The sequence below is a fragment of the Cololabis saira genome, chromosome 4 (genome assembly GCF_033807715.1).
Source record: "Cololabis saira isolate AMF1-May2022 chromosome 4, fColSai1.1, whole genome shotgun sequence".
NCBI classification, from domain to species: domain Eukaryota; kingdom Metazoa; phylum Chordata; class Actinopteri; order Beloniformes; family Belonidae; genus Cololabis; species Cololabis saira.
The window spans coordinates 38469505-38496958 of record NC_084590.1 but is presented as its reverse complement, the minus strand read 5'-3'; the positions used below and the strand labels follow the sequence as shown (position 1 = coordinate 38496958).

Below are 27454 nucleotides of genomic sequence, written 5' to 3'. Positions count from 1 at the left end.
GCGTGTTAAAGACTGAGTTTTCACGAAGTATCAATCATTGATGAAGTGAGTTCCAGTCGGAGTGTGAGCAGCATTGGAGCGTGTCACTGCGCTGGCTGCGCCGCCCACTTCCTCGCAGGTTACTTACCTTCGGGTCGACCCTTCTGAAGGCAGGGTCATCCTCGTCCACCTCGAAGTAGATTTCAGAGGTGGTGATGGACAGGGTTCCCCGGGCGACCAGGACAGGGGCAACCAGCTGGGCCGAGCTGCTCAGGACCACTGGGCCTGCAGGGATCATAGCGTTGCCACAGCGGATTACCAACACGACCAAACGAGCACATTCACATTCAGATGGTTAAACGAGTTCACTGCAACTATACGGATGCGTCCGTGTCAGCGGCCTCCGTCGTTCAGTCACAGACTCAAACTCCCACCGTTGTTCACACCGATGGGGATTTTAAAATTCATATAATTTAATTGAGTCAGAATTTATATGACAAATGCACTATTATTATTATTATTATTATTATGAATGCCTCACTGCACTGCTGCGCCTCTTCTTCGTTGTTATGCATAAAGCCTGAATTATGCTTCTGCGTTAAATCTACGCAGAGCCTACGCCGTAGGGTACGCGGCGCCGCGCACCGTACGGTGTGGTACCGCCGTAGAATCTGCGTTTGTGTAACGCGGAACCATAAATCATCCTTAACACATGTTGGATTCGTCGGAGGTGCAGCGATATATCAGCACGGGCAAGATCAATACCAACAGTTTGAAAATCAGAGATGATTATTAAAGAGAATTTTTCCACAAACTGGTCAAATATGTGCCATTCTTGAGGGAAAAAAAGACTATTACATTTTCTCTCATGACACCAACTGTTTATTATCTGCCCATGCAGGTCTGAAATAAAATAAAAAAATGCATTAATTAGGGACATGTTTCCGAGTGAATTCAGCAGACAATAACGGAACCATTGGTGACTTGTTTTTTCTAGGAACCCTCCATTAAAACGGAATTTCGGTCAGCTGATAGTGATCACATCTTCATTTCAGTCTCCTCCCTCCTCATCCTCTCCATCCTCCATGTTGTCAGATCAGTGTCGCTGCAGCGCCGTTTTCGGTGATTTGTCTGGCGTTCAAACGCGAGCTCACGAAATCGGGATATTTATCGATCCCCTAAACTCCAAAGAGCCACTTTAATGTCTCATCAATCTTAATCTGCGTTCCTCGACCAATTATAGCCGATAGTGTTACAGGAACACAAGTGGATTTCGGTGTGAACTCCCAGAGCGCCCCATCATCGCTCTTGTATAGGCTGCACTGTTAAGCCATCCTCCCATTAACGGTGACGCTATCTGCTGATGCCATCCGCCCATACACGCTCCTCACTGGTACTATAGTACTAACAAAAAGGAAATGTATACTAAACTGTAGGAAACTTGAAAAAAAGAAACCACCAATCATACTCAACCTAATCGTGATTAAATGTTTATATTGTTTATATCGCAGTTGGTCTAGTTTTTTCTATCAGCAGTATCAGCTACAACAAAAGGAGACCGTTGAGTCCAGCTCCCTTAAGTATAATCCAATTCCGCTCCAAGTAGAAATAACATTTCTAGGGGCGAGGCATTGTAGTTTTGTCCCCGAAGAGCTGCACCAGGAGAAAGACCCGAGCCTGGAGCGTTAAGCATCCATTGCTCATGGGCAGGAAGAGGATTAGGCAGTAATCCCCTCAGGGATCCTTCCATAATTAGGCTGTATGGCATTAAAATGTTTACATGAGAATAATGAAATTAAGGGCAAGTTACACAGGATGAGTGGTGTATACAAGATAATTCTTGGAATAGTCTTTTTGTCTTTCTTTCAAGGAAAAAGGCAAATATTTCTCAATTGACCAGTTTAATTCATGGATAAAAAGTTTGAATTTTAGGGAAGCTGAGATTAGTTTTATTAATATCTCCACTGTAACATTGTGTTTGATTGGTGCTCTTTGACTTGCATGTTTTTTATTAGAAGTTGGTGATTTTGCTTATCAAATCAGTTTCATCTACTTATGTAGATATGTTTATGTATGTCTGTAAAAGAAAAATGATTTGATCTGGTCTTAAAAAAACAAAACATAAATTGGATGGTACATAAAGGAGAGTCTAATCTTCATGTCAAATCTTAATGGGCAGCATTAAATTAAATTACTTATTTATCACCATGTTAGCACTGCGAAATGGATCCAAAAATATGAATATAAAAATGCCAAATCAAAGCAAAACAAAATGATTGTGGTAACTACAGCCCACTTTGGGTGTACTAACATGCTGTCGGTATCGTGACAAAAATCCAAGACTCCTCCTTGACATGAGAAAAAGCTGTCCGAGACTCAGACTCGTGTCTTCTTCCCTCCTCTGAAATATGTTTCTATTTTACCCAGTTTTTTTGTTGCAAACGTGCATACAAAAAAAAGTCAATTTAATGCCAGCCCAAGCCCAGACAGCATTTCCAGTGTTTGTGGGGGAGCAAAACTAATCATAGGCTCGGTAACCACATGGGCCTGAGTCCGTGAAGCAGGGCCGCCCCTTTGGCAGCAGCAGCCACTGACCCAGTGCTGGCAGAAGGGATGCTGACAAGGATCTAGTCCCAGATCTCTCATTAAAGCTGTTCATGCCTAAGATTACAGGACATGCACAGCCAGTGCATCCTGCTAAAAACAGTTACAGTGAGAGAGAGAGCTCCCCTATCGGCAAAAACGTGAACTCAGCTTTCATTTCACACAAAGAAATAAATCCCAGAACTTTATTTTTTTCCCCCCCCTTTAAGTCAGTATCCACCTTCAAGCTTTCAGTTCAGTTCACACACTATACATGTATTTTAGAGATAAGCTCAGCATTTCTATTTGGTACAAAATCATGAATCATTGTCTCAGGAGAAAAATCCCTGTTTGTATGAGAGTCTGTGTCTCGCTCTGTAGATTGGTCCATCTGACAGACATGGAGCGTTTGGCTGCCTGCTGGCCCTGGGATGAGGAGGAGGGGTTGGTCTCCTCCTCTGAGATTCATCTGTGGGATCTTAAAGGGGATTTCACTGCTCAGCTCTGCCTCGCTTCAGTCTGAGCTTCACACGCTAAGCACTGATAACTGGGAAGTGTATTACTACAAAACAGTATTTTTTTTTTTAAGCAGAGGGGAATCTGCATGTCCATCTTTTTCTCATACGTTTTCTATCACGCAGATGGAATGACTCCATTACATAAATATATTCACGCTTTGCTCTTGTGCGTTTAGTGGAAGTCCTGATACAAGTGTCCAGTTATGAGCAGTGCATTCTTTGAACATAATTACTTTCAGATGATAAATGTTCTAGCACTACAGTTTAAAAATAAAAAAAGGTTATTTATAGCACTGGAGAAATGATCTTCTGTAAACGTCAAAAGTAAACAATTTCCTGTGCCCACAAGAGAAAAAAAAAACTACCACTAAGTCTTCTTTAATGCTTTATAATCTACACACTGGAGAAAAGGAAATGTTTTTGAACCGTAATAAGCCCATAAAAGATTGCATGCGTGCGCCACCAATTACCCTATATTTATTAGGGATTAAGTGAGGATTTGGTTTAAATGTAGGGCATAATCTATGATCCAAACTAAAGCAAACTCCCGATAACTTACCTCCCAGAGCAATGGCAGTTACTTGGAAAGCGGATCAGACTCGGCTGAATACTTTGGCTCACAGTCAGCGTGAAGGTGGTTAAATTAACAGTGTGTTTGGACAACAAATGTCACTTTGGCAGCAAACTGCATATCTGACTGCATTGGGAAAGCCAAATCATTAAAGTCTGGGTTGATAACTATTATGAATGAAATCCGAAATAAATAAAAAAGATAACTGCATGCTTGAATTTCTCTTTCTGCGGATGTGTCAGATAACTTTAAACAGGTGACAGTTTCACTGCAGGAAATATGAGTCATGAGTTTACATTCACACAAATAGATTAAATTAGATTACATGCACTTTTCTGGGCAATAGACTTCAATGTTGATTTAAAGTACACTAAATTCATTGTACTTGAATTTTAGATGTTCTACAGTATGTAACGGATTCATTTTACAGAAAAATAAATGTATGAAAAGTGTTAGTGATGCTTTTAATAGAAAGAAGTGGCACTTTACTGCATAATAAAATAAGATTTACACCATTGTATAACACCATAACTCAGTTTATACACACATTTTGAATATGTTGAACCCACTTTTTTTTAAGAAAAGCTTGAAATCAAATGACCTATAAAACAAGGTTAATTAGTACTAATTATAAGACCTTCAGATCAATCATCCTTCAGGCGTGAGTTTGATTTAAGAAAACTTGACACTCAAGGAAAGAACTGATCCAAAACACAAAAAGTCACTTACCAGATCAAAAAAGCTTTTGCAGTTCTCAATAGTCAGCAAAGTTTTCCAGATCAGTACAGCAAGACAAAGTTACTGACGGCAGATGTCCGTATACAACCAGTAATCTCAGACTTTAAATGCATCACAGATTCTGAGATTCTGAGATTAAATCCAAATAAATGTTTTTCTTTCAGCTGGACTCAGACCAGCACACTACAATGAACAGTTTCTGTTAATACACACCCACTGATGTAATCATACAATCATGAGGACAAAGACTGATGAAAAGACGAGTGATGCTGCAGACGTGACGTTGCACTGCTCGCAATCAACATGCTGGTGCGCTGACATACCACCCAAGTTGTCCATCTCCTTCTCCTGCAGCTGGCTGACGGTATCGTCGTCTCCATCCAGTATCAGCTCGGCCTCCGTGTTCTGAGTAGCCACAGTCGGGCTCCGGAAAACCATCTTAGACTTGACCATCTCATCCTCCTTCAAGCCTTTAAAAATACACATGGGAAGTGAGGTCACCAAATGTTTTGCTTGATTTTAGTACATGTTCTCAAATGGGCTAAAAGAAGAGACAACGTTTTAAGAGTAAGCAAAGTTGCTTTTCATTATTGTCTAATCAGGAACAAATGCCTTTTAAGAGGCCAAGCAGAGATGCATTGCATTCCTTTTCTCCCTAAGAGACTTTTCACATTTCTTTTCTTTTAATTTCAGAGGGAAATTGGCTTATAATAGTTTGGAGGTTGTATCTAAGGGAAAACACTGCTGCTATTGAGTGCTACCAGCAGCTTACATTACTGCAGTCATATATAAAGCACAATCAATAAACAAAGGAGAAGATTTTTGTTACCAGCTTTCTGGCCTCTGTTTGCAGTCAGAGTAGTATAGACCGCTGAGGTCTGAGCAGACTTTATTTGCATGCACAAAATAGTCATGTGGGTAGCAAAAACCACAGAAACCTCCTACTGAAATACAATTTAAGAACTAGTGGCTGTAGCGTATCTGCAGTCTCACAATGACTGCTACATAAGTCGCCCAAACTCTGTTATATACTTCTATTTTTCAGATGGCTACCACTGAAACTGGAAAATTGGAAATATGTGTGTCATATCTGAGCCTCAGAGACATTTTTTAAGACATTACCATCAAGCTAGAAGGCAATATTTGTGTTAGTGTAAAGCATGTTAGACAAAAAGTAATGCAAGACACAAGACTTAAAATGTAATTTATGGGTTATCCAAATTCAATTTAGAGTAACCTATTTCATTTAGGTATTTTTTTTTAAAATACAGCAGCATTGACATTGTTAACCAAAGTAAATATGTGAAAATAAAAAAAACAACAAAAACACAAACACAAATATTAGAAACATTCAGAGATTTTTTATTAGCTAGGAGGCAAAACCATGCTACTTTTGTAGCGTGTCAATTACAATAACCATTTCTAAGTATACATCTCTGCTTGATCACAACCTTTACTTGTGTAGAAAAGTATAACAATGTTCAAGTAATGTCCTGTTTAACTAATTGGAGCACTTGTAAGGTAGTTCATTAATAGAATATATGGTCTAAGGATTGATGGATGGATTGATGGATGGATAGGTGGATGGATTAAATAGCAAATGCTAAGCACATCATAATAAAAAAACATATTAAGCTAATATTCTAACCACCTTCTAAAACTCGATTTTACAAATTATTTTCTTTTTTATAACGCTTGAGGAAAAAACTATAAATATCAAATTAAATGTTGTCCTGCACTATTAAAGTGCAAAACTGAGAAAAACACTCAAGACAAAAATAAACCATGGAGGATAACAGAATGAAACACATAATGATATGCAGGATGATCCTGCATGAGATGCACACTAATGTACTTGACATATCTTATGAAAGAATGTCAGGGTTCTGTACACGTTTGCTCACTAAATGCATTTTTGAGTAGTTGAACATCAGAGGCGTTTCGGCTTTTATTTTTAGACGAGGTCAACAATGAAACACGATCTGTATCTTAAAAGACCAACAGCTGAGTCGACGGACGCATTACAAGCTCATAGTAGATTAGAGATATCATTTGCTGCTTTAGGAGACTTGACAAGAGTGAGACTGAACAGACAGCACAATTAGGAGGCTGCTTATAGCAGGACTTCATCATATGGCTATAGTGGAGCATGCTTATTGAAATAGATGTGTTCATAGATCATAGAAAAACAAAGAGGTCTCAAAACACATTAATCAGCATAAATCACCACATCTCCAACCTGCCACGGAGCTGCTCAAAACACTTATGCGACTTTCTGAAAACCAGTCAGGGAAATAACCAGAGGGAAAATTTGTGTGTACAAAAGGAAGAGCACATATCAAGGTATGAGAGGTGGCTGACACCCGTCTGACATGTTTCCTTTCAGCACAGTTTTTAATTCACCTCTCCCTCCCCTGAGGAACATGTACCTTGTCTTGAAGAGGTCACATTTGACTGTTGTCAACACTGCTACCGAGAAAAAAAGTCTGCTTCCTGCTCTGTCTCGTATCTCGTGTGCTTTCATCAGACAAGAGGGGAAGAAGTTGGAGCCTTTTCGGAAATGAATTCTGTGCAATGTTAAAGGCAAACGCCAGCCAGCGGTCAAAAATCAAAGCACAAAGAGTGAAACTTAAAACTGTAATTCTGTAAACCAACCATCATGCTCCAAGTAAATGAGGGAAAACTCAGCGGACAGGCTAATGCTCTGACTGGCAAGTCTGGAGAGGGCCGGGTAGACCAAATAAACCATGCTGATTTCAACATGCAAATGACCAAAAACGAACTGTTGTGTGCGTCTGAGAAGGGGGGGGGTGAGAAATGGGGGGAGGGGGGCTAACAATGTTGGATAAGAGGACTGCACCAAGCTTTACCAATGATGCAGTTTGGGTCTCAAAGAAAATGGTATAAGGTTGTAAATGACAAAACAATGAAGAGCCACGACATGAAAACGCAAACACGCTGGCATCCAAGAGTGATTGTCTTGGAGTGACGACCCTCTTACTTGGAGATACTGTTATACTAAATGTGCAGCTCTGAAAAGAGGCCCCATTTGTCACGATTAAAGGGCTTGCTGTGCAGTGGTGTCACAACATACTGATTAGAAAGCTTTTCACCACTGTCCAGGAGGACAAAGGGAATGGTCCTTTAAGTGTTTCAAACAATTCCAACGACTGGCAAACATTTGAAAGAATATATAAGATAAATGGAGGTATAGATGATCATGATTACCACATGGTGGATTTAAATACCCATCATGTCCCTAAAAAAATCATGCTTAACAAATTAGCATCCCTCTATTAAATGGTACAAAAGCAGCAACAAACAAAAGAAAAACTACAGAAAGTAGGCTGGAGTTATTCGGCTTCTCAGTGCGACAGCAGTTTTATATCATGTTTGGTTTCACGCTCTTCAGGAACAGTGCCAGGATAAGCCATGAATCCTCACTCTCCCGGGTACTCTTGTTCAATCACTGAGCTTAGACTGTCTCACAGTACACTAATTACACTATAAAGTGCATTGCAGAGCTTTTGTGACCTCATTGACTGATGAAGACCTGCCAGCTGTCGCCAACCGCAGACTGTATAAAACAATGGTTTCTGACGACCGGTTTCAAAGCCCATTTTTTTTCGTACAGGGACAGCTGATGGGAACATGACCACCGTACGTCAGTCAAAGTTAGTTTTGCTCCCAGTTCCTGTAGCTGAACCCGGTCAAAATATCTGCAGAGCTGCTGTCAGACCATCATACCGTTTAACATGTTGACTCGACAGGCCAAAATGGTTCTTTAAAAAACCAGGCGGTTAATATGTTTATTTCTGCTCAAAAGTTGGACATTTTAACATGGGAGTCCATGGAGATTTCCTCGCTTTTGCAGTCAGCCTCTAGTGGCCAGTCAAGGAACTGCAACCAATCTCAGTTCCGTGTGAACCTCAATCCGGTAGTTAGATGGTTGGAGCTTGTCACCACCACAGGACGCCTCTGAGCAACTAATCACAGGGGTTCGGCTAGGACCCACGATCCTGAGCTAGTTCGAGCACATCTATGCCTGCTGTCACGGAAAGTGCCTTGAAAATAAAGTTACAATGTTGATAGTAAGACAAAATATAATCTAAAGCCGGTGAGATTCTAAAGCCATCTTAGACATGAACTGTTTGATTAATGTAATTTTGCATAATTTCAAAATCTGTAAAACATATGATACATTTTTTATCTGCTACGCCCAAAAATGTAAGTGACAACGCTAACATGTTTTTAAAAGGGGATAAAAAAGAAAAAAATGCAAACAGAAAATCAAGGACTACTCCACTCCGCTCATATGCCGCTTTTGCACTGGTACCACCTCAGCTCGGTTCTACCCGTTTTGCGCTTTCGCACTAGGGCTGAGACGGGTAAAGCCGCTCCAAGTCGGTACTTTTTTCTGTAACCATTTCAGCCAGGTTCTTTGCGGGCTGAGCAGGGACTATTTCTGACGTCACCACCCTCCGCGCCTCTGATTGGTCGGGGGCGGGGCCGTCAGACGTTTGAATCAGGAAGCGGGAGTCAGAGAGAGAGCGACCCGCGGCGCGCGGCGATTTTATTATAAAGCGCAAAACGTCTGTTTGGTGATCTAACTCTGAGGTGCAGATGTTCATAAACCTGGTGGCTGTCGAGAAAAAATTAAAAAAGGGATGTAGACGGGCTGTTTTACTCTCAGCCGCTCCCGGCTCCAGCTGATTTCTCATCTGCGCCGACATGAACAAAGGTGCTGCGCAATCGAGTACGTCACAGCAGCTTCACCCAAACCCCCCCACTTCTCCCCTGGCAGTGCGAAAACACACGAGTGGAGCCGTGTAAAGCCGCGCCGAGCCGTGCCGGGACAATGCTGAAGCACACCTTGCTCTGCAACAGCATTCCCCAACTGTTAAATGTTCAGCACTGCTGTCCAGTTCTTCACCACCTGAAAACTGTATCATCCTTTTTGAAACATGTTGCAGACATTACATTTAAATTGGTTTACTTTTTTCAACATCAATAAAAGCAAAAGGTTTTAACATCTAATATGTTGTCCATGTGCAATTGAATACATCATTATTTCACTCAATATCTATGTAGAATTTAATTACCCACACTTTTTTTGATGTTTCAGGATTATAACGAAAAATGTTTAAACATTTTTGAATTAGAAACTTAGGGCAATCCTATACAATTAAAGAAAAGACAAACAAATAATCAACTAATCACCTTTTGTTTCATTAGTAGCATAAAACAATATATTAGTAGTAAGTAAAATACCCAGTATCATTGTACATAGGTAGCACTTCCAGGAAACCATCCATCCATCCATCATGTCTATCTGCTTATTCCTATTGAGGGTCACAGCAGCTGCTGGAGCTGCTGGTCCCAGTGGTCTTTGGGTGAAAGACAGCGGTACACCTGGACGGGCCGCCAGTCCATCACAGGGCCACACACACACAAACCACCACACATGTTCAATCTCACTCTTATTGGCAATTTGGAAATGACCAGTCACTTTAACATAGACATGTTTGGACTGTGGGAGGAAGCTGGAGTAGCCGGAGAAAACCCAGGGAAGTACAGGGAGAAGATGCAAACTCCTGAGAGCAGAAAGAAAGACCGCTGCTGGGAGTCGAACCTTCAACCTCCATGCTGTGAGGCATCAGTACCGACTTGGATGGACGCATGGATGGATGGAGGGATGGATGTATGAATTTTTCTTTTTCAAATATTTCTGTCAGATCTGTGACATTGGCATGTCTGTGCTGAGGTTCCATAACTCACAACACTATAACTCATTCATTTCCATCCTTGTTTTGCATTCTTTAAAAACACCTTAAATATATCTCTCTTTTCAAGGACACTGAATGTTTCACATCCCGAACTCCTACAAACCCTCTCCACAGGTTCTACGTTCCGCATGAAGAAGAAAGAGTCCTTTTTCTGGGATTGCATTACCACCGGCGCAACCTAATCCTTCCCTTTGTCTCTTCACTTTTATTTACTCTCCAGTGAGAGATGAAATGAGGGGGGAAAATGACAGCTTCATACTTCCTGTGATGCAAGCCATCCGTACATGTTTTGAGTCTGTGAAAGTAAACACCAGAGCTTTGATGTTGCGTAGTTGACAATGTGCAGATGCTTCCTCTTGGCGTGATCTTTATCCAATATCCTGGGATGTGTCGTGCATGACCACTGAGCCAGAGGTTAAAATCTCTTCTTCTCCCCATCAAAACAGTAAGAACAGTATCTAACACACCCCACATGTGGGCCGGAACATCAGGTCCTCCACTCAGCCATGTCAGCAAATCATGTATTTACCAGGAGGCTGCATTCAAATGTCTACATTTGCATGCTAGCAAATACCATGATGTCATTTGTCACAGTTTAACGTCTTTGATTATAAATCAGGAGAAGGTTAATATCACATCACGAGGCTGCGTCTGCTCAAGTAAAGAGCTATAAAGATCCCCGCCTGGTCCAATCAGCTCTGAGGGGAAGCTGTTCACTCGAAATGAGACAGCAAGGACACCTGGAGGTAAAACACCCCGTTAAACATTTGGATCAATATTAACGTGACTTCCATTTCATGCTTGCCCAATTCCAATCACCTAACAATATAGTGTGATACTGGGCGGAGGCTGGCGGTAACACAGCAGGTTATTACAGGCAAAGGGCAGAGACAGAATGTGCTGGCTAAGCTGTCAGTGCTGCTAATAGACAACGAGGCCGAGTTTCAGTCAGAGTTTAACCTCCCATCAGTGAGCACACCCACGCGCACAAACACACACGCACTTGCACATACGTGGTGAAAAAGGTCATGCGAAATTTTTGCCAATATTAGTCAGTCTGAAAACTGTGTCCAGGATTTCAAGGGAAATGTTCTTCCTGTTTCAACTTCGCTGAGATCATTTTGAAGAAAGCACTGAAACCTACTCCCTCTTTTTATTTTACAAGTTTTGTTTAAACGTGTGTTAACATGAAGAAAAATAAATGCAGACTAGACAAAACTAAACAGCAGCTCCCTTTAAAAATATATCTTTACAGTTCTGTTAACAGAAACTGGTTCTAAGGGGGCAGAGTTGTCTCTGTTGCAATCATTGCAGCTTTGTGTTAGCATTGGGCATGGAAAATTAAGGAAAATGCGACGTCTGGTCTGTGATGTCATCATACCCTACAAATCAGAAATAAAGTGACATGGCTGTGTTCAGCTTTTGAGTTTGTAGTCCCTTCAAAAACCCCCAAATAGCCTATATGCTCTTAAATACATCTCCCGTTTCACTTAGGCATCTGAGCAAAAAGAGGTCTAATTTTGACTTGTGAGTTTAGATTAATAGTATTTGGCTGCTATAGTTTAAATTATGACTGTTTGCATAAAAAAAAAGACAATATCCATGTGATTCAAATAACCAGCCAAGTTGTTTCTTTTGAAAAGCCACAGAACTAATTAAGTCAGCTTCTTAAAAAAAAAAATCTTTTGTTTCTTTATATCAAAGAGAAAATAGTCAATGTTTTCAAAAATGATGCAAGAGATTTACTGTGGTGTTTCTGAAAAACAGCTCTGAAATCTTTGACAAGCTCCACTTTGCTTGCACTTTAGCCAAATAAGTTTGAGACTAAAATGTACTCTAAATGCAACTATGCAAGTCTGCAGCACCTCAAACTCAAGAAAACTTTTATCCAGCATGATGTTTTTTTTTGTTTCTTTCTTTGTTTTAACAGCCCGAAATTTAAAGTTTCAAGACTCTCTGGGGTAAAATGCAGCCTGGGACTGATAAGATGGTTAACTGACTTCTGAGCCTTTGCACCAAGACTAACAGCTAAAAACATTTATTGATCTCAGTAGCATAGTAATTAAAAGGGAATATTCTTACCAAAACTCAAAGTGTCAGAATACATTTTAATCCAAAAGCCTGCCAACTGTCACAGCCACCAAATCTACTGAAACTTGAACAAAGACCAAAAAGATTATTCTCATTTTAACTTTAATGAATCGGGCCTGTGCCGCGCAATCACATCAAACCCTGCTGTGAAAAGCCTGAAGACAAAGCTCAACTCTCACAAAGAGCCATCCGGCCATAGACAGTCTACCACTTGACAAGTTTGTACATTTTTCTGCTCATTAAAACGACTGCATGCCAGTAGGACCTCAACAGGTTCTCAGTCCCAGGTATGATGATTCAATACCATCCAGCAGCAAAAAAAACTCCAAAACAGTCAGGTAATACCTAGCACCTAAGGAGCTCTGTCACACAAATCAATGAAGGAGATAATATCGTCTCAATATGAACAACTGCACACTGAAAAAGAGTCCAGTAGTCGATGCTAACAGACCAAGGGGGCATTGCATGGAAATGCTAGAAAAAAGGTTTTTATTTGGAGCGATGTTGTAGTTGTATGAGGTATTCTCGGGACAGTAACTTCACCTGATGATGACATTTTATCAATGGTTATGAAAATATCCCCTTAGATAAATTAAAGTCTTTTTTAAGTGAACAAACAGAAGTTTGGCTTAATAACATTTTTTTAATGAAATTGTCTGCAGGTTCAAAAATGTGTCCTCTAGCTAAGGAGGAAAGTCTGTAAACAGATACAGTCACTGCAATGGCAGTCTCTAGCCGTTAGTTTTCTATTAAATAAGGAAAAAAGGTTGAAAGGGTTGGAATGTAAATGAGAATGACAATCGTAACATTTCCACAAACTAAAGACAGAACTTCTTTGCTTTATTGCGTAAGCAGTCCATATTTTTTGCAGAACCAGACTGAAGAATGATATCTTTTTTTCTTCTGGTCAGTGTTTTTGCCTTACCAATGAAATGAAATAAATAAAAACAGCAAGTATGAATAGTTAGCGAGGTTCTATAGTGAGATGAGGACTGTTCAAATCCACAAAGAGATGGAAAATGCTGCAAGAGGGAGGGAGAGGGAAGAAAATGTTCTTCTGATGTTTTGATCCATGTCAAGGTTTATTGATATTTTTTATTTTTTCTGGCAGGCGATGTTGGTGTAGTGCAATTCTTCTTCTTTCTTTTTTGCCAAAGATACTTACCGTAAGTTTGCAGAGCAGGTCAAAACTGCTAACTTTAATGAAGTGACTCCTTGCCACAGTTATTATCACTAAATTATCAGTAAATTATCACTTGAAGGCATAGCAAATGTGTCTGTAGCTTAAAAACAAACAAAAAAAACAAACTAGAAGAAGCTCACCCCTTAATCTAAAACAGAAGATGAAATTACTACATGTTGCTGAGTCAGCAGTTGGTGTGTGTTTATCTGCAGAGCTGTCATGAGCGTACCACGCCACTCTGGTGGAGCAAACTTGAGAGTAGGCGTACGACATCTTCAGCCCAGCCAGGGGTCTGCTGCAGCAGCTCAACACAGACCGAGCCCAGTGAGCACTGCCACGGCTATATGTGCAGGGGAACTACAAAAGAATTAAACTCACCCCATTAATTTCACAATCAATTCAATCATATACCATTAAACAGTTGTTCTGCTATTCAGACGGGAGGGGGGGGTTGTTATCCCTGAGCAGCTTTCATTTAAAAGTCCGGCTAGTGTGATGTAAGGCAGAATTGGCACAAGGTGGTGGGCAACTGCACATGACTGCCTGGGTCACTGAGAAAAAGTTTCAGTCACAGAGGATAAAACCAGTGAAGGGGGAGAGGCAATTTGTTCTTTAGTGTGTGTTGTGATGGAAATAAAAAGTACAATAAAATGGATGTGTCATGTTCAATTTATGGCACTCATAATTAATGCCCCATATAAAACTTCCCATGAGCAGCACGTTAACTATATGGAAAAGTCGCTTCGTGTTTTGGTTAAATTCCCTATCAAACAAAAAAAAGCTTTAAAGTTAAAAGACATTTTTTTTTTCTTTTAACTCTTGATGGTTTTTGACAGATTTACCATTTCCACAAATGTAGAACACACTCACCATACTCCTGCAGGGACTTGCATGTGACATCCAAGTGGGTGGAGCCAAATGGGTTTCTGACAAATCTCCTCCTCCGCCGTAGGTCGTCCTCCCAGTAATCAAGACGCCAGAAGTCGTGCAGCTGACTACGACGGAGAAAAGAGGACAGACGGGTTAGACAGAGCGCACACCCTTCAGTGATGGCGTGATAACGGCACTCACTTTATCGCAGGGAAACATCTTGAGAAAAGAAAAAAAAAAAGAAAAAAAATCAGGTCATAGATAGCAGAGTTTATTAAAGTGAGTTACTGGCGTGCTCCTGAGAGGCCTCAGTAATGTTGGCTCTGCTAAAGTCTATAGTATTAGAACAGCAGGGAGCAGCAGCAACCACTGCACACATAAATCACAGGCAGCCCCATTTACAAATACAGCTTCAAATTACAAGTATAAATGGCACAGCTTGCCTCCTTTTTTTTACAATGTTTTTTAACAAGTCTTGTAAATCAAAGGTAAGAACCTCAACGCAGACAGCGTGGAGTTTAATGATCAGGGTCTTGGGGCGGTTGAAGCATGAGCCTATAAAACAAGCCCCCGCCCCTCGCTGCATATGTGGAGCCATGATTAAAATAATGTGCTGAAATATTCATTGAAATGATTCCCAGGGCCCTGGGGCCATCCAATCGAAAATTGCATTTTTATTCATTATTAATAACAGCGAATTAGAGCTGTATAAAAATGACCCAAAAAAAAAAAGGAAAAGAAAAAAGACAGAGACCAAGAAAAAGAAGAAAACAGTTTCAGCATGTGGTAACCATCTTTGTAAATGATTATTCCAACATAAGTGAGGACCTGGGATAATTTTATTGCTAGCAGCTAATGCAAACCATTAAGAATCTGGACAAGCCTCTGGTTTGTAAGTGCTGCCTTCTTCCAACTGTGCACTAGCTGGATGTTTTTCAAAGACTTTATGCCCTTTTTATAGAAGAATATAATGCAGGGAAAAATAGATATGTAGATTTAGATGCAATACATTAAAAAGACTGCATGCAAATATGTATATGGGGCTTCATTCTGCTTCATTCAGAATGAATGCTTCATTCTGCTTTACTTTGCAGTTAAAAGATGTTCATATACCAATAGTTGAAGTGATATCGTTAGTTTCAATGCTTTTTCTTACAAAAATGAAGTACATCCTCGAGGTATGACATCTCTTTTTAGGTTTGCATCTAAAATTCTGGTTTTATCTTCACAAAAACAGAAAACAGAACCTTGGATGGGGCATTGTGCCTTTTCCAATCCACAATGCAGTGTGCTGGTTACAGTAAGACCTTGGCAGACAGCCGCCTAGTTCATTGTATAGTTTCTGCCCCCTTCCCTGCCACAGCACTGACGCTGGCTAAACAGATTAAAGTGTTACAGCGGATCACATCGCAAAATATCACGTCGCCTGCTTCTCGCATGAATACAATATCTACCAATGTCAGAAATCAAGAGGCTCAGGAGACTTAGCCAGGCTCTGACAGCAACAGGGGCTCAGTTTCAGTTAAGTATCAATCAAAAGTGAGCGCGTGTGAGTGTGTGCATGAAAGCGTGCGCATGCTGCACCCACAAAGTATCGTGAGCTGCTGCCTGCAAGGCAAGACTGAATGCCTTGAGCTTGTCCCTTGCCAATCTGCCTCAAAGCTTAACTGAGTAGGAAGAGAGATGTCAGTGGGTGGAAAAAGGAGACACCCACGTAAATGATATTGTAAATGCAAGATTACACAGTGTGAAAAACGTAAATCCACTGGAGGCAACCGGGTGATTATTGTTGAAGATTATTTCCCCTAATTCTTAGAGCGAGTAGAGAGCAGATGCCACTGGGGGGTAAATCCACACTTTGAAGATTTCCTTAATACAGCATTAACTGTGTTTGGTGCTTTTTTTTTTTTTTTTTTTTTAACGGTCTGCTTCTCACTGCTCATTTGAGCACTTTTTAGTTTAAAGCTAGAGTATCTGTTTGTCTTTAACAGCAATCAGATGAACAACAAACCAAACCCTTGAGTTTCAATGACTGATTAATGGGCTGGACGGCAATATTGTGATGTCCTGCGCAGATGGTTCCAGTTTTTAATGTGGTATTTTGCTTTTGTGAACGAGGCACGTGATATTCTAGACTATGCGGTTGATGCCAGATTGGACTGGGGCTGTGTAGTGCTGAAGGAACCTCCTCTCTGGTGGTCCAAAACTGCTCTGGGAAGTTGATGGAGATCTAGAGCGTCCAGCTGCACATCTCCAGACGGGATCTCTACTGGCTATTTTTTTTTAAGATGGAATCAGTCCCTCAAAGAGCACATCAGTAAAGATAGATGGCAGAATAGTTCATGTTTTGGCAAAAATCGGTGTGGTATTCACTCACATGTGACTTAAAAGGAAAAAGCGTAATAAACAAGTACTCGGAAACCAAATGTTTACATTTGTGTCATCTAATATATTGCAAAAGCTAAAGTGACTTTAGATACCGTCTGAGGTTATAAAAGACAAATTAACTTCAGGATTCCTAATGGAAAGATAGTTGTCTGCCTTGTCTGCGTAACAAATTGTCTATCCAATAGGATTCATTAAGCAGTGTTGGTTTGAGACCTCCTTATTTCACACATCGAATGTGTCTGGCTTCATGACAGCCATAAAGAATGGCTGTGAGCCGGCCCTCTAGAAACTGGCAAAATTTATTAGCACCATCACCCATCAATCACCCAAATGGATTTCAAACCGCATTTTAAAAGCTAATTTTCCAGCACTGATAACCTACAGGAAACAGGAGCACCATTATTTATGGTGGCTTTCAGACTTGCTAAGTGCAGTGGGATAAATGTGTAAGGAAGGAATCGTCTATTATCTTCTCTTTCAAATGGATATTTAAAGTATGTCTTTCTTCCACACACCCCTGCGCGGATGATGTGTTTTGTTTGGCAAAGGAAAGGAAAGGCTGACAAACATATTTCAAAGTACGATGTAGAGAGGGGCAAAAGGATTGATAAGAATATAACAGGGTTCTAAAATATCATTACAGAAGAGAGAAAAGAAATGTGATAGTTGACGCAGATTCATATTGGATTCGATGATGATGTATTCCTAATCATCTTAGATCTTAGTGTTTCTCTGACATTTGGCTACTTTGCGCCCTCATCCTCTGGTCAGCATGAGTTAGGACCAGAACATTCTGTTGTAATTGAGAAGGAAAACAAAAACAAACAACAGTTTCTGCTTAACTTCGAGTCTGCAAATGGAAATAAAGACTCCATGACTACATCCGGATAACATTTCTCGATTAGATGCTGCGATTGTAAACAAAAATGAAAAAGGAATGATTAACTTCATGTCTTTCAAGTCTTTTAAACTGGACTTGCTCACAAAAATGGAGTTTCTCATGCCTAAAGGTTTCTTTTTTACTCTAATTAAGCTCAAAAGGCATTTGTGTGAGGCAGTCGGGGAGGAAAGACAGAGACATGCTCACTCGATTAAATGCCATTATGCACTTTTTAAAAACTTCCACTGGTGCCATGAATAGGGGATAATTGTAATAGATGCCAGTAATAAGTGACAATTCTATTCAAAAGACCAGCCGCTGGTTTCTGTCAGAGACACAAAGAACAAGTCAGTTTTTTAGTGACATTCTGAGGACAAACTGGGGACAAACTGTCTAATCTATTCAAGTGCCCCTGAAACTAAAAGCATTTCTAAAAAAGAAAGGACTTTAAAAAGGTAGCAGCAGAAGATGAAATGTTTAGTAGTGAGTCCAAGTGAATAGTTTTTAACCAACCAGTCAGTGAGGACCATGGAAAAAACTTTTGCATCTTGTTGCCTTTGTACAAAACTGATTTTCTTGCACTTATACATTCTGCTATACTGAAGTCTAATCACCAACATTATGGCACCTAATGTTTGCTAAACTCATTACAGAGGACTTTGCTCAATCTTCTTAATTCATACGTGTAGAAAAACAGATTCATTGAAACATTTCAGTCACCGACTTTAGCTCAGGAAGGCTAATAATACATTTCTCATTTAACAAAGTGAAAGGCATTCCTTGAAGCGGTTCTTTGGCATAATTAAAATGAAACCAGATATGTAGTTTTGTAAATAAACGCCATGAAAAGCCATCAAGGCAGTAAACGGGGACTAAAATCCAAAGGAATCTGAAATCGTTTTCTGTCAACCCATGCATTCTTTCTTGCATTTTTCTGCCATGTTTTTCTTAATGCTCGATGAAACGGTTAAAAAAAAAAAGTGCATCAAAAGAGCAGAGTGGCAACCATATGCTGATGCGCCCGTCTTTCAAAGTAACTTATAAAGTGCAGGGGAAAAAAAACCCACACAGTAATTTCCTCAATAAAAAGCACATCAAGTTTGATCATGCATCTGTCTGATCCCAACAGCTAAGTGGTCGCATGGTCAGCATCATGATCACATTAACACGGAGGGCAACAAATACCACACAATACTTTCATCTCTTTAACTTTTGCCGTTTCTTATCACTACTGCTGAAGGTTACGGAGCGATCCAAATGGTTCTGTTTATTGGATATGGCTTTTCTTTTGTAGATTAAAAGCTAGCAAAGAGACACACTGAAGGATGGGTGCTGGCCAAAGACAAAAGGGAAAAACAACACAGCAGCAGCTAGATTAACTCCAGGTCATCTGGTGTAATGAAGACAGACATACGATGGGACGAGGGATGAGGAGCCTCACTGTACTGCTGGTGAACCCCCGTGCTTCACCGATCTTTCACGAGGGAATGTGGCACACTCGGGCCATGCCCAGCTCCATTTCAACACCCACCGAAATTGATGATTATGTGAATGGGCCGCTTTCCAGAGATAATTAGCACAAGGTTAAGAGCGGCCCGGGGGAACGGAGGACGGCGCAGGTCAAGAACAAGTGTGAGAGGAGAATGTGTTGGTAAATGGGAACAAAGGAGCATCATATTTTAAACATTGAGATTTAAAAAAAGAACCACCTCTCTTGCAAAGACTTTTAAAGAGAGCAGTTTACTGAACCTCTCCCTATAGTGCAATGAAAATTGAAAACCTGTATACAAATGACTATTCAGAGGGAAACAAGAGTGCATGCATTGAAAATGAGAGGAAAAAAAAACCTCCCACGATTCAATTTATCACAGGCAGAAGATGATACATTTTACAACCCTGGTGTCAAAGAACAAAACAAGTATTTTTACTGCCATTATTTTTAGGACCAGGTTAAATTTTCACCTCATCTAACGTGGAGATCTCGACCTTTGTATTTTGCCCCGGTAGGGACAACAGACCCAAAACCCTCAGAGACTGCAAAAGCCCTCCAAGGGAGCCCACCCCTTTGTAGTATTGGACTTCTATTAGAATTGATAACCCTCTCAGGCAGGACCATATACTCTGGGAGCATAGTGAGTAAAAAGGTTCATTCCATCACAAAGTTATTATCCACGGGCAGATTGTTACCATTCTTCACGTGCATGAGATGAAGCTCACTGTTAGTCAAGGGAAACGGCCCGCTTCGCCGCAGATCAATATATGCCGCCATTTTCCTTTCTCTCCTTTGCCACAAAAAAAGTAATTATACAGAAGAAATGTTGACAATCAATAGACTAGTCAGGTAAAGTTAAGGTCTGTGGTTGAGGTCGGCCGAGGCTGCTCCGTCAGCCGTCAGCGATGCTCCTGCGTAGGATACAAAGAGCCTCGTATGCTCCAGTCCCTTTTCACATTTGCCTGCGATTCGTGTCGACAACGTACACAGGAATGTTAGCTAAGGAATGACACAAAGGAAGGTCAGTCAAGTCTAATTTGTGAGTATAAATCACAGTCTAAATATGTGCGTCTGAGTATTACAGGAACATCAAAATGTCATATAAAAAGAAAAGAAAAAAATCAATAACACTATTAAGTTGGTATGTACACTTGTCTTATTAAAATGGTGTTTTAAACTGTTGACATAGTCATTTTTTGCAGCTTGTAATAAAGTTGTAATTCAATTGACTTTATAGTAATGTCACTGTAAAAGGTTCCCCTTCCTGAAGAGGCAGTGGACGTTAGCCTTCAAAGTATACATCAGTCATGTCTTGACATCTACTTTCACTTTAGACGAGCCTGAACTTTATAATCCACTGGCAAGGTGCAGAGGTCAACAGCAGAGGGGACCAGAGGGCAGAGAAAATCACTCTCTCGCTGGAAAGAACTCTGACATCCAATTTTCAACTTGATTTATCAGTGTAAAGCTAAAATTGATAGTGTGTCATTACGGAGCAGAGAGCTGTCTCGGAGAGATGCATCAAAGTGTCCTCATTTTGATTTAGCACCGTGGATCAATACAACCCTATACTGTTTCAATTTGAGGACTATTGATTTTTCTATGCCGACTCTATACGGGGGGACATTCATCATCGGGCAAGCATATAGTATGATCAAACAGGCCACCATAGGGTCTGATCTGTTTATTCTTCAGTCGCATCGCACGACTGCAGAGCAGCTGTTTTTCGAGCCTTGCACAGATTATTACTTTGCAGCCGGCTGTTGTCAACTGTGCTGCAACACAGTTCCCTAATGCTGTTTGCCAAAACAACAACAGCTCAAAATAAAGTGGCTCTCAGAGATGCAACCTGCAAATGTCTGAAGGCTGTGAAAATGAATCCCTTCTGTGTCAAGCCATAATGAGAACAGTTGTACAATAGGGCAAAAAGTAAAAATATAAACAAGCTACTTTCCGTCAATTGCCTTCCTAAGAATAATTTTGTTTATCACGTGTTCCGCTCTAATGACAAATATCTTTTGGCATGTCTTCAGGCATAACTTAAAGTTAAAGGTAAAACGATGTCTGTGCGCGAGGGTGAAAACAAAGATTACCAAGTAAAGGCTTTCTCACTTACTCTCTCTCGTAGGCACACGCACACACATGCAGAGGCATAACAGTCACCTTAAAAAGCCTGGGGGCTTTATATTTTACAAGGGCAGCATAAATGGGAAAGTTAATGTAGCAGTGAATAAGACTAAGCTGCTGAACTGCAACACTGCCTGGAGCTTGAGAGCATATTGCATCATTTTTCTTCACCAGCAGGTTACCATTAAATTTGAATTTGTTGGAAGTTTTGTGGTATCATTTACAATGCACCCACACTCGCTATCCCTTTGTTTCAATGCAAATGCGTCTATGCCTCCGAGAGGGGCTTCATAAATATTTGAACAAGAGTCCTGAATTCAATCCAGAGCATGTCTCTGAGTTGTTAAGGTTCAGTCAGTTTTAAGGAAAGCTGTTCTTGGATCCTGCAACCCTCACAGGCACACATGGATTATTATCATAAGACTAAACCGTTAAAGACTTTAATTGCTTCTGAAACATCTGAAATGTCAATAGAAAAAAAAAACCCAAGATAAATATACTTGATATGGTTCTGAATTAACCATTTTTCCAAGAATTTGTTGAAAACTAACCAAACCAAATTGAGCTGCTCATGACATCTGCCATTTAATGTGGAAACAGAAATATAATAATGCTATAACTACCGATATGGTGCTAGAATCAGCAAGCATGATTTAAAGTGTGAAACAAACCCAGTACCTGCTGACATGAAAATGCATTTATTAATTTTATTACAAAGCAGCGTCTCTGGCAGTAGTTTGTGCATTCCTCCAATGTTCCTTTAAATTGTTTTAGCGCAATTAGCAAAAGTAGATATGTGTCCGTTGCTCTATGCATCAGTTCAAATACTCTCAGCTCTCTCACTGTTGCTTGTTTTATATTCTCTATATTGTTCTAGCCCGTCTGTCACATATATCTTGGTAATTCCACCAAAGTGAACTGCATCTCTGAGGCCATGTGGAAACAAGTGAAAGGTGCGCTGTAGAGCCGGAGAGCCGCTGGTTATTTTAACAGGGCCCATGGGGAAGGCTGCCACGACCACCAGGTGCTGCGCTGCCTTTCTGGAAGGGTCAATGAATGCCTGGACAATGCTGGAGAGACACCCCCAACCCCCCTCTCTCCCCCCGCTCTTCCAGTCCAGTATGTGGGATGACTGGCCAATCAACTGTCCCCGGGGGATTAGGCCCACTCCGCACTGTAATTGTGTTTGCTGACTGGATTGCTGACCCTATCGGATCCTGGGAAAATGACATTAACTGGTGGTCTCCCTTGACTGAAGATTTTTTTTGCGAGCAGCTAACTTTTGTCCTGAAGGTTAGACCCGACATTACACAGTTATGGTTCACGTTAAGCACTTAACACGGTCTGAGAAGCGAACCGGGTCATTTGTTGAGGGCGTTTTACCTCTGGCCCGGCGTACCCCAGGCACCGTGCTTGTTGTTGAGGATGTTGATAATTTTCTGCTTTAGCTGGTTGGCCGTCACATGGTCTCTGTGTTTGGCAGCGCTGATCAGGTGGTCACACATCTTCTCCTCCTCTTTTCTATCAGCAGCATACTGGGCACAGTTGGACTAATTTGAAAAGCAAAGAGGAAAAAAAAATATAAAAGATACAGCACATACTTACAGATTTAGCCACAGTCTCCACTGACAAAAGTGAAAGTCTGACATTGCGCTAATAGCATTGGAGAATGTTTTACTTGAATAAAGTCAGAATAATATATTCTCCCTAATGGAGCATTTGTCACGCTGAGGAATGTTATGGCTTCATTCAACACACTTGAGTGCATAAAGATATTAGTGGACAGCTGAGAGATGTATTTCTGCTCCCTTGGAGGAATGTAGTAAATCATGGTGAGCACATGAAGGCAGTCCATTCCCTAACTGCAGACAGATGAGGCTCCCTGCTAGGTAGCTGTGGACGGTGCCATCAGGGGGGAAAAGGAAAAATACTCTAATAGATCCTCAAAGAATATGGTCCATTTAGGGTTACAAAGGTCCACTGCTATTATATCAATGCAGGTTGAATATCCCCTGGTGTAGGAAAGGTGCAAACATAAAGAATTGAAGCCGCTCTCAGTGACAATGTTTAAATTCAATAACAAATGCTATTAGTGTTGGAATAATTTTTAAATCGAAGTGCAACAAAAAGTATTCCAGGTGGATGAAAGTAAAGCAAAAAGGAGCAAACGTGACTTCTCTGCTGCCAAAACCAGATTGTCTTGCTACTCCACCCTGGGGGAGCTCTTGCTAATATTCACAATCTAATTTACTAACAGTGGCTACGAGTTAATCGAATTCCCCGCTTTAAATTTGAATCCTGTCAGATATCGTACTTCTCTGTATTCCTCATAAAGCAGATAACTCAATCTCTGCTTGTCATCTCGCATTACCACGTGACGCCGTGACAAATATCAAACATTATTTATCACTTTAAAGCATATGAAGCTTCTCCCTGACACCAACTTAATTGTAAAAATGTCTTATCTGCGTCCTGAATCTTCAATCTTGGAGAGTGGGTAATAAAGTAACGTCAGGCCGAGATGAAAAGTGTGGGCTGTCTGGAGTTGGCAGACAGAACGGATGGGGCCAGGTATGCTTCCCCCCTTCTCTTGACACCGCATATCTAGCAGTCTCTTCCAGTTTATCTAGCAGGTCAAGGATCCTCAGGAACTGTATATCAAGCTGCTGTTTGAGGATGGCTGCTTTTTCCAGATAAGAAACTCATCACTCCTCACATGTACGAGCTGTTAACCGAGGTGGCAGAAGTGCGTCCGTGTTGTGATTTGTACGTCTGTAAACACACGGTCTCCTGCTTTACGGTAAACAAATCATAAAAAAAACAATATTTCTTCATGTTTTGCAATGAATGCTCTGTTTCTAAGGCTTTCAGTTTGCCCTGTGTTCTCCTTTGATGGCTTGTTATGACACTATACAATTAGAGGTCAATAAAAGCTTAATGCTCATTACGGTGAGAACAATCTTTTTTTACACAAGTTCCAGCTTTTAGTACATGTGTGAAATAGGGGTTTGCTTGAAAGAGATAGACTAAATACAGCGCTCTGCGGGTTATCCACCTAAAGAGCTCATATCAAAGCGCTAAATTAACATTGTCAGAATATCCCTTGGCTCGTAGTAATTGCAGTCATTTATAAGAACTGTAATTGTGAGAAGTTAATTCTGAAAAAAAGGACACAGAGGGACACGATTACCGGGCACATAAAGCTGTATGGCTCTTTTATAGTAATAGGATTTGTTTAGAGCTCATTAGAAGATTGAGAAATTCTATTTTCACAGCAGGTGGAACAATTTCAATTAGGAAAATACGAGATTTAAAAAAAAAAAAAAAAACTCATAATATTTTCAGTATGTTGTGTAACCAGAACCAAGCAAGGTGAGGCAGTTCAGTTATTCTGCTCCTCACCGGTGGAACAAACTTCCTGTAGACCTGAGGTCTGCTCCAACTGTAGATCCTTTAAATCAGGCCTAAAAACATTACTGTTTACTGAAGAGTACTCTTAAATTAAATACTTAACTGCTGTACTCTACTGCCCTTATTTTTAACAACTTGTGCTTTTTATTATTTTACTTCTTTTCTTATCATTAGGGCCCGAGCACTTGCAGTGCGAAGGCCCTATTGTATCTGTAGGAATTGTTATTCTTTCTTTATTCTGACGAAAGGAGGGCCTTTTTGCCCCCCTAAACGTGCCCAAAAAGTCACCAAATTTGGCATGCAAGCCAGGCCTGGCGAAAAATTTGATATTTAATGGTTTGCATTAATGGGCGTGGCCTAACGGCTCAACAGCGCCCCCTAGAATAATTTTCTCTGCCATAACTTTGAGAATGGTTTGACATAAAGAGTCGTGGGTGGTGTCATCGGACTCTGTATTGAGTCCTTGACCTTCGTTGGCCTGAATTAGTCCCGCCCCTTCTTCTGATTGGTTGGCGCTATTTTCTGCTATAACATTTGAATGGTTTGACATAGGAAGTCGTGGGTGGTGTCATTTCTGATATGCTTATGGGGGACGGTGGCCATGACTGCGAGGGCCCGTTCATCGCTGCTTGCAGCTTTAATATTTTTTATTATTTTACCTCCTTTTCTCATGCTGCTTTTAATGTCGATGTAAAGCACTTTGAATCACCTTGTGTTGAATTGTGCTATATAAATAAACTTGCCTTGCCTTGTGATTCATTGTACTTTTCTTTTGTATGTAGGATGAGATAGATAAGAGTGTTTTACCTCAAACTCTGCGTGTTTGTGGACGTCCTCCGCTCGCTGTCGGTTCAGGATGAATTCGGCTTCATTGGCAACCCGCACTATGTGGTCCTTCATGGCGTGGCACAGTAACCTTTAACATAGCAGAGTAAGCTAAATGCAGCAGCTGCTTAGTTTTCACAAACACATACATGAGAACAAATGTGCAACACTGTGCTTGTTGAAAGAGCGGACTGGTAAGCAGCATCATTTGTCTGCGTTATGATACAAGGCTGCAGGTCAATGACAGATCCCTCTGCAGCATTAAGGCCACCGGAGCAGTGAAGCCTTTCTGACATGCTTCTGACTGACTCCCGACCAGATGACCAGAACCTTGTTCCTGCTCTCCTGACAAATCGGACCGACCCTAGCTGCTCTGTGGCATCCATCCTCATTCACAATTTAGCAACTGGAATCACCCTGGATATTGTGTGGAGATTACATACAATTTTACACACCATTAGGCGAGCTCTGTTTTAATTAAAACGGCCCTTGTTCCTCTCCAGTGCCTGATACGGATTGTAATTTTCCCTCCTGTCCCTAAGAGAGTCAGTAATCCAGAGGCTGCATTCATCAGCTGCTCTTGCCTCTTTGACTGCTGACAAGCACTCATTAATAGACAAGTTCACCGTTCAAAAGATCTACGCTGACAATGCCAGGCTTTGTTTCCAAACCAAGAATAGATGAGAAAACAAGTTGACAAGTGATATTTGGAGATGCGGGAGGGGAAGGCAATACTGCTCCCTATCACACTTTTGGTTTTAATATTTCATGGAGAGAAAATATTAATCAATAAGTTGAACTAAAAAATAAATAAATAAATAGAAGAAAAAAAAATGAGTGTGGGCAACGGAGCCCAAGTTTGAACATTTAGCTTTTTTAGAAAGAAAAACATGTCATCGTCGGTAATTTCTAACAGTGTTTTTATTCTTTTCCCTCTTTCTTCTTTGTTTATTTATCATCACTAGACCACACATCTACTTCACAGAGTTTTTGTGTACTTGTTAATGTGAATTTTTCTGTCAGAATATTAGTTAAAGCTCCAACGGTGCTACATGTACCGTATTTTCTGGACTATAAGCCGCTACTTTTTTCATAGGTTTTCAACCATGCAGCTTATATAAAGGTGCAGCTATTCTGTGGATTTTTCTTCCACAGCTTGGGGCGCTCTAACCGGAATTAGAATCAAAACTAAGACAAAATAAATGCAAAGAAGAATATGCTACTTCTTCTTTAGCAGATAGAAGTAGGTAGAAGCAGATTTCAAACAGATAAATAAATACCGGTTATTTTCTCTTGGTTCTGTCCGGTTTTAATCAGCAAAGTTGTTGCCGTGTTAAAAGACACTGTTAGGAAAGGATCTATTTAGGTACAAACATGTACATCATTTATAGTTCAAAATGGTTCTGTACATGTAGTAAATATCTAATCTAACAACATAAATATCTGCGTCTTGCATATATTTTTTTTCTTTAAATAGAGCGGATGCGGCTTGTATACAGGTGCGGCTTATAGTCCAGAAAATACTGTAGATACAAAGAATTTACTTTCTCTTGCTTCAATGTCCTACGAGGGATGCATCACGTCCAAACTCATGGTCTGGTCTGATTGTGGTAATAATATCCCACTCCCCAGCCTAATCAAGGCATCTCAAGTGTAAGTAAGAGTGGCTTGGCATTATAAAGTTGTGAATCAGCACACTGGCTGGAAGTGTTGTGAGAATGCAGCGGAAATGCCAGTGTCTGTGTCAGCTGAGCCCTGTAAAGTGAACAGATTTATCCATGCGCTGCCCCTAGATCTGTCTACTTAAGCCGGGTAGGTGCGGAGAGACTTGAGTAAGCTTGAAAAAAAAAAAAAAAGAAAAAGGAGCCTGTCAGCAGCACCGTGGACAGTGCCTGCATGGCGCTGCTGGCTCAGGCTCTTTGTTCCAGGGCCAGCGTGGGACTGGAGAGGAGCCCGGCTGGACTGGAGCAAGAGCCTGGGCATGCAAGAGGCAAGGCCAGATGGGTCAGCAG

At 40.7% G+C, this 27454-nt stretch overlaps 1 protein-coding gene across 1 annotated transcript in view; it reads right to left on the bottom strand.

Moving 5' to 3' along the window:
- Positions 1-27454, bottom strand: part of nbeab (neurobeachin b) — a 236494-nt gene that overhangs the window by 75580 nt on the left and 133460 nt on the right. The window contains 5 exon segments of the mRNA XM_061719704.1: positions 128-264; positions 4713-4859; positions 14320-14444; positions 22590-22756; positions 25425-25533. Coding sequence (XP_061575688.1) covers positions 128-264; positions 4713-4859; positions 14320-14444; positions 22590-22756; positions 25425-25533 — 685 coding nt within the window.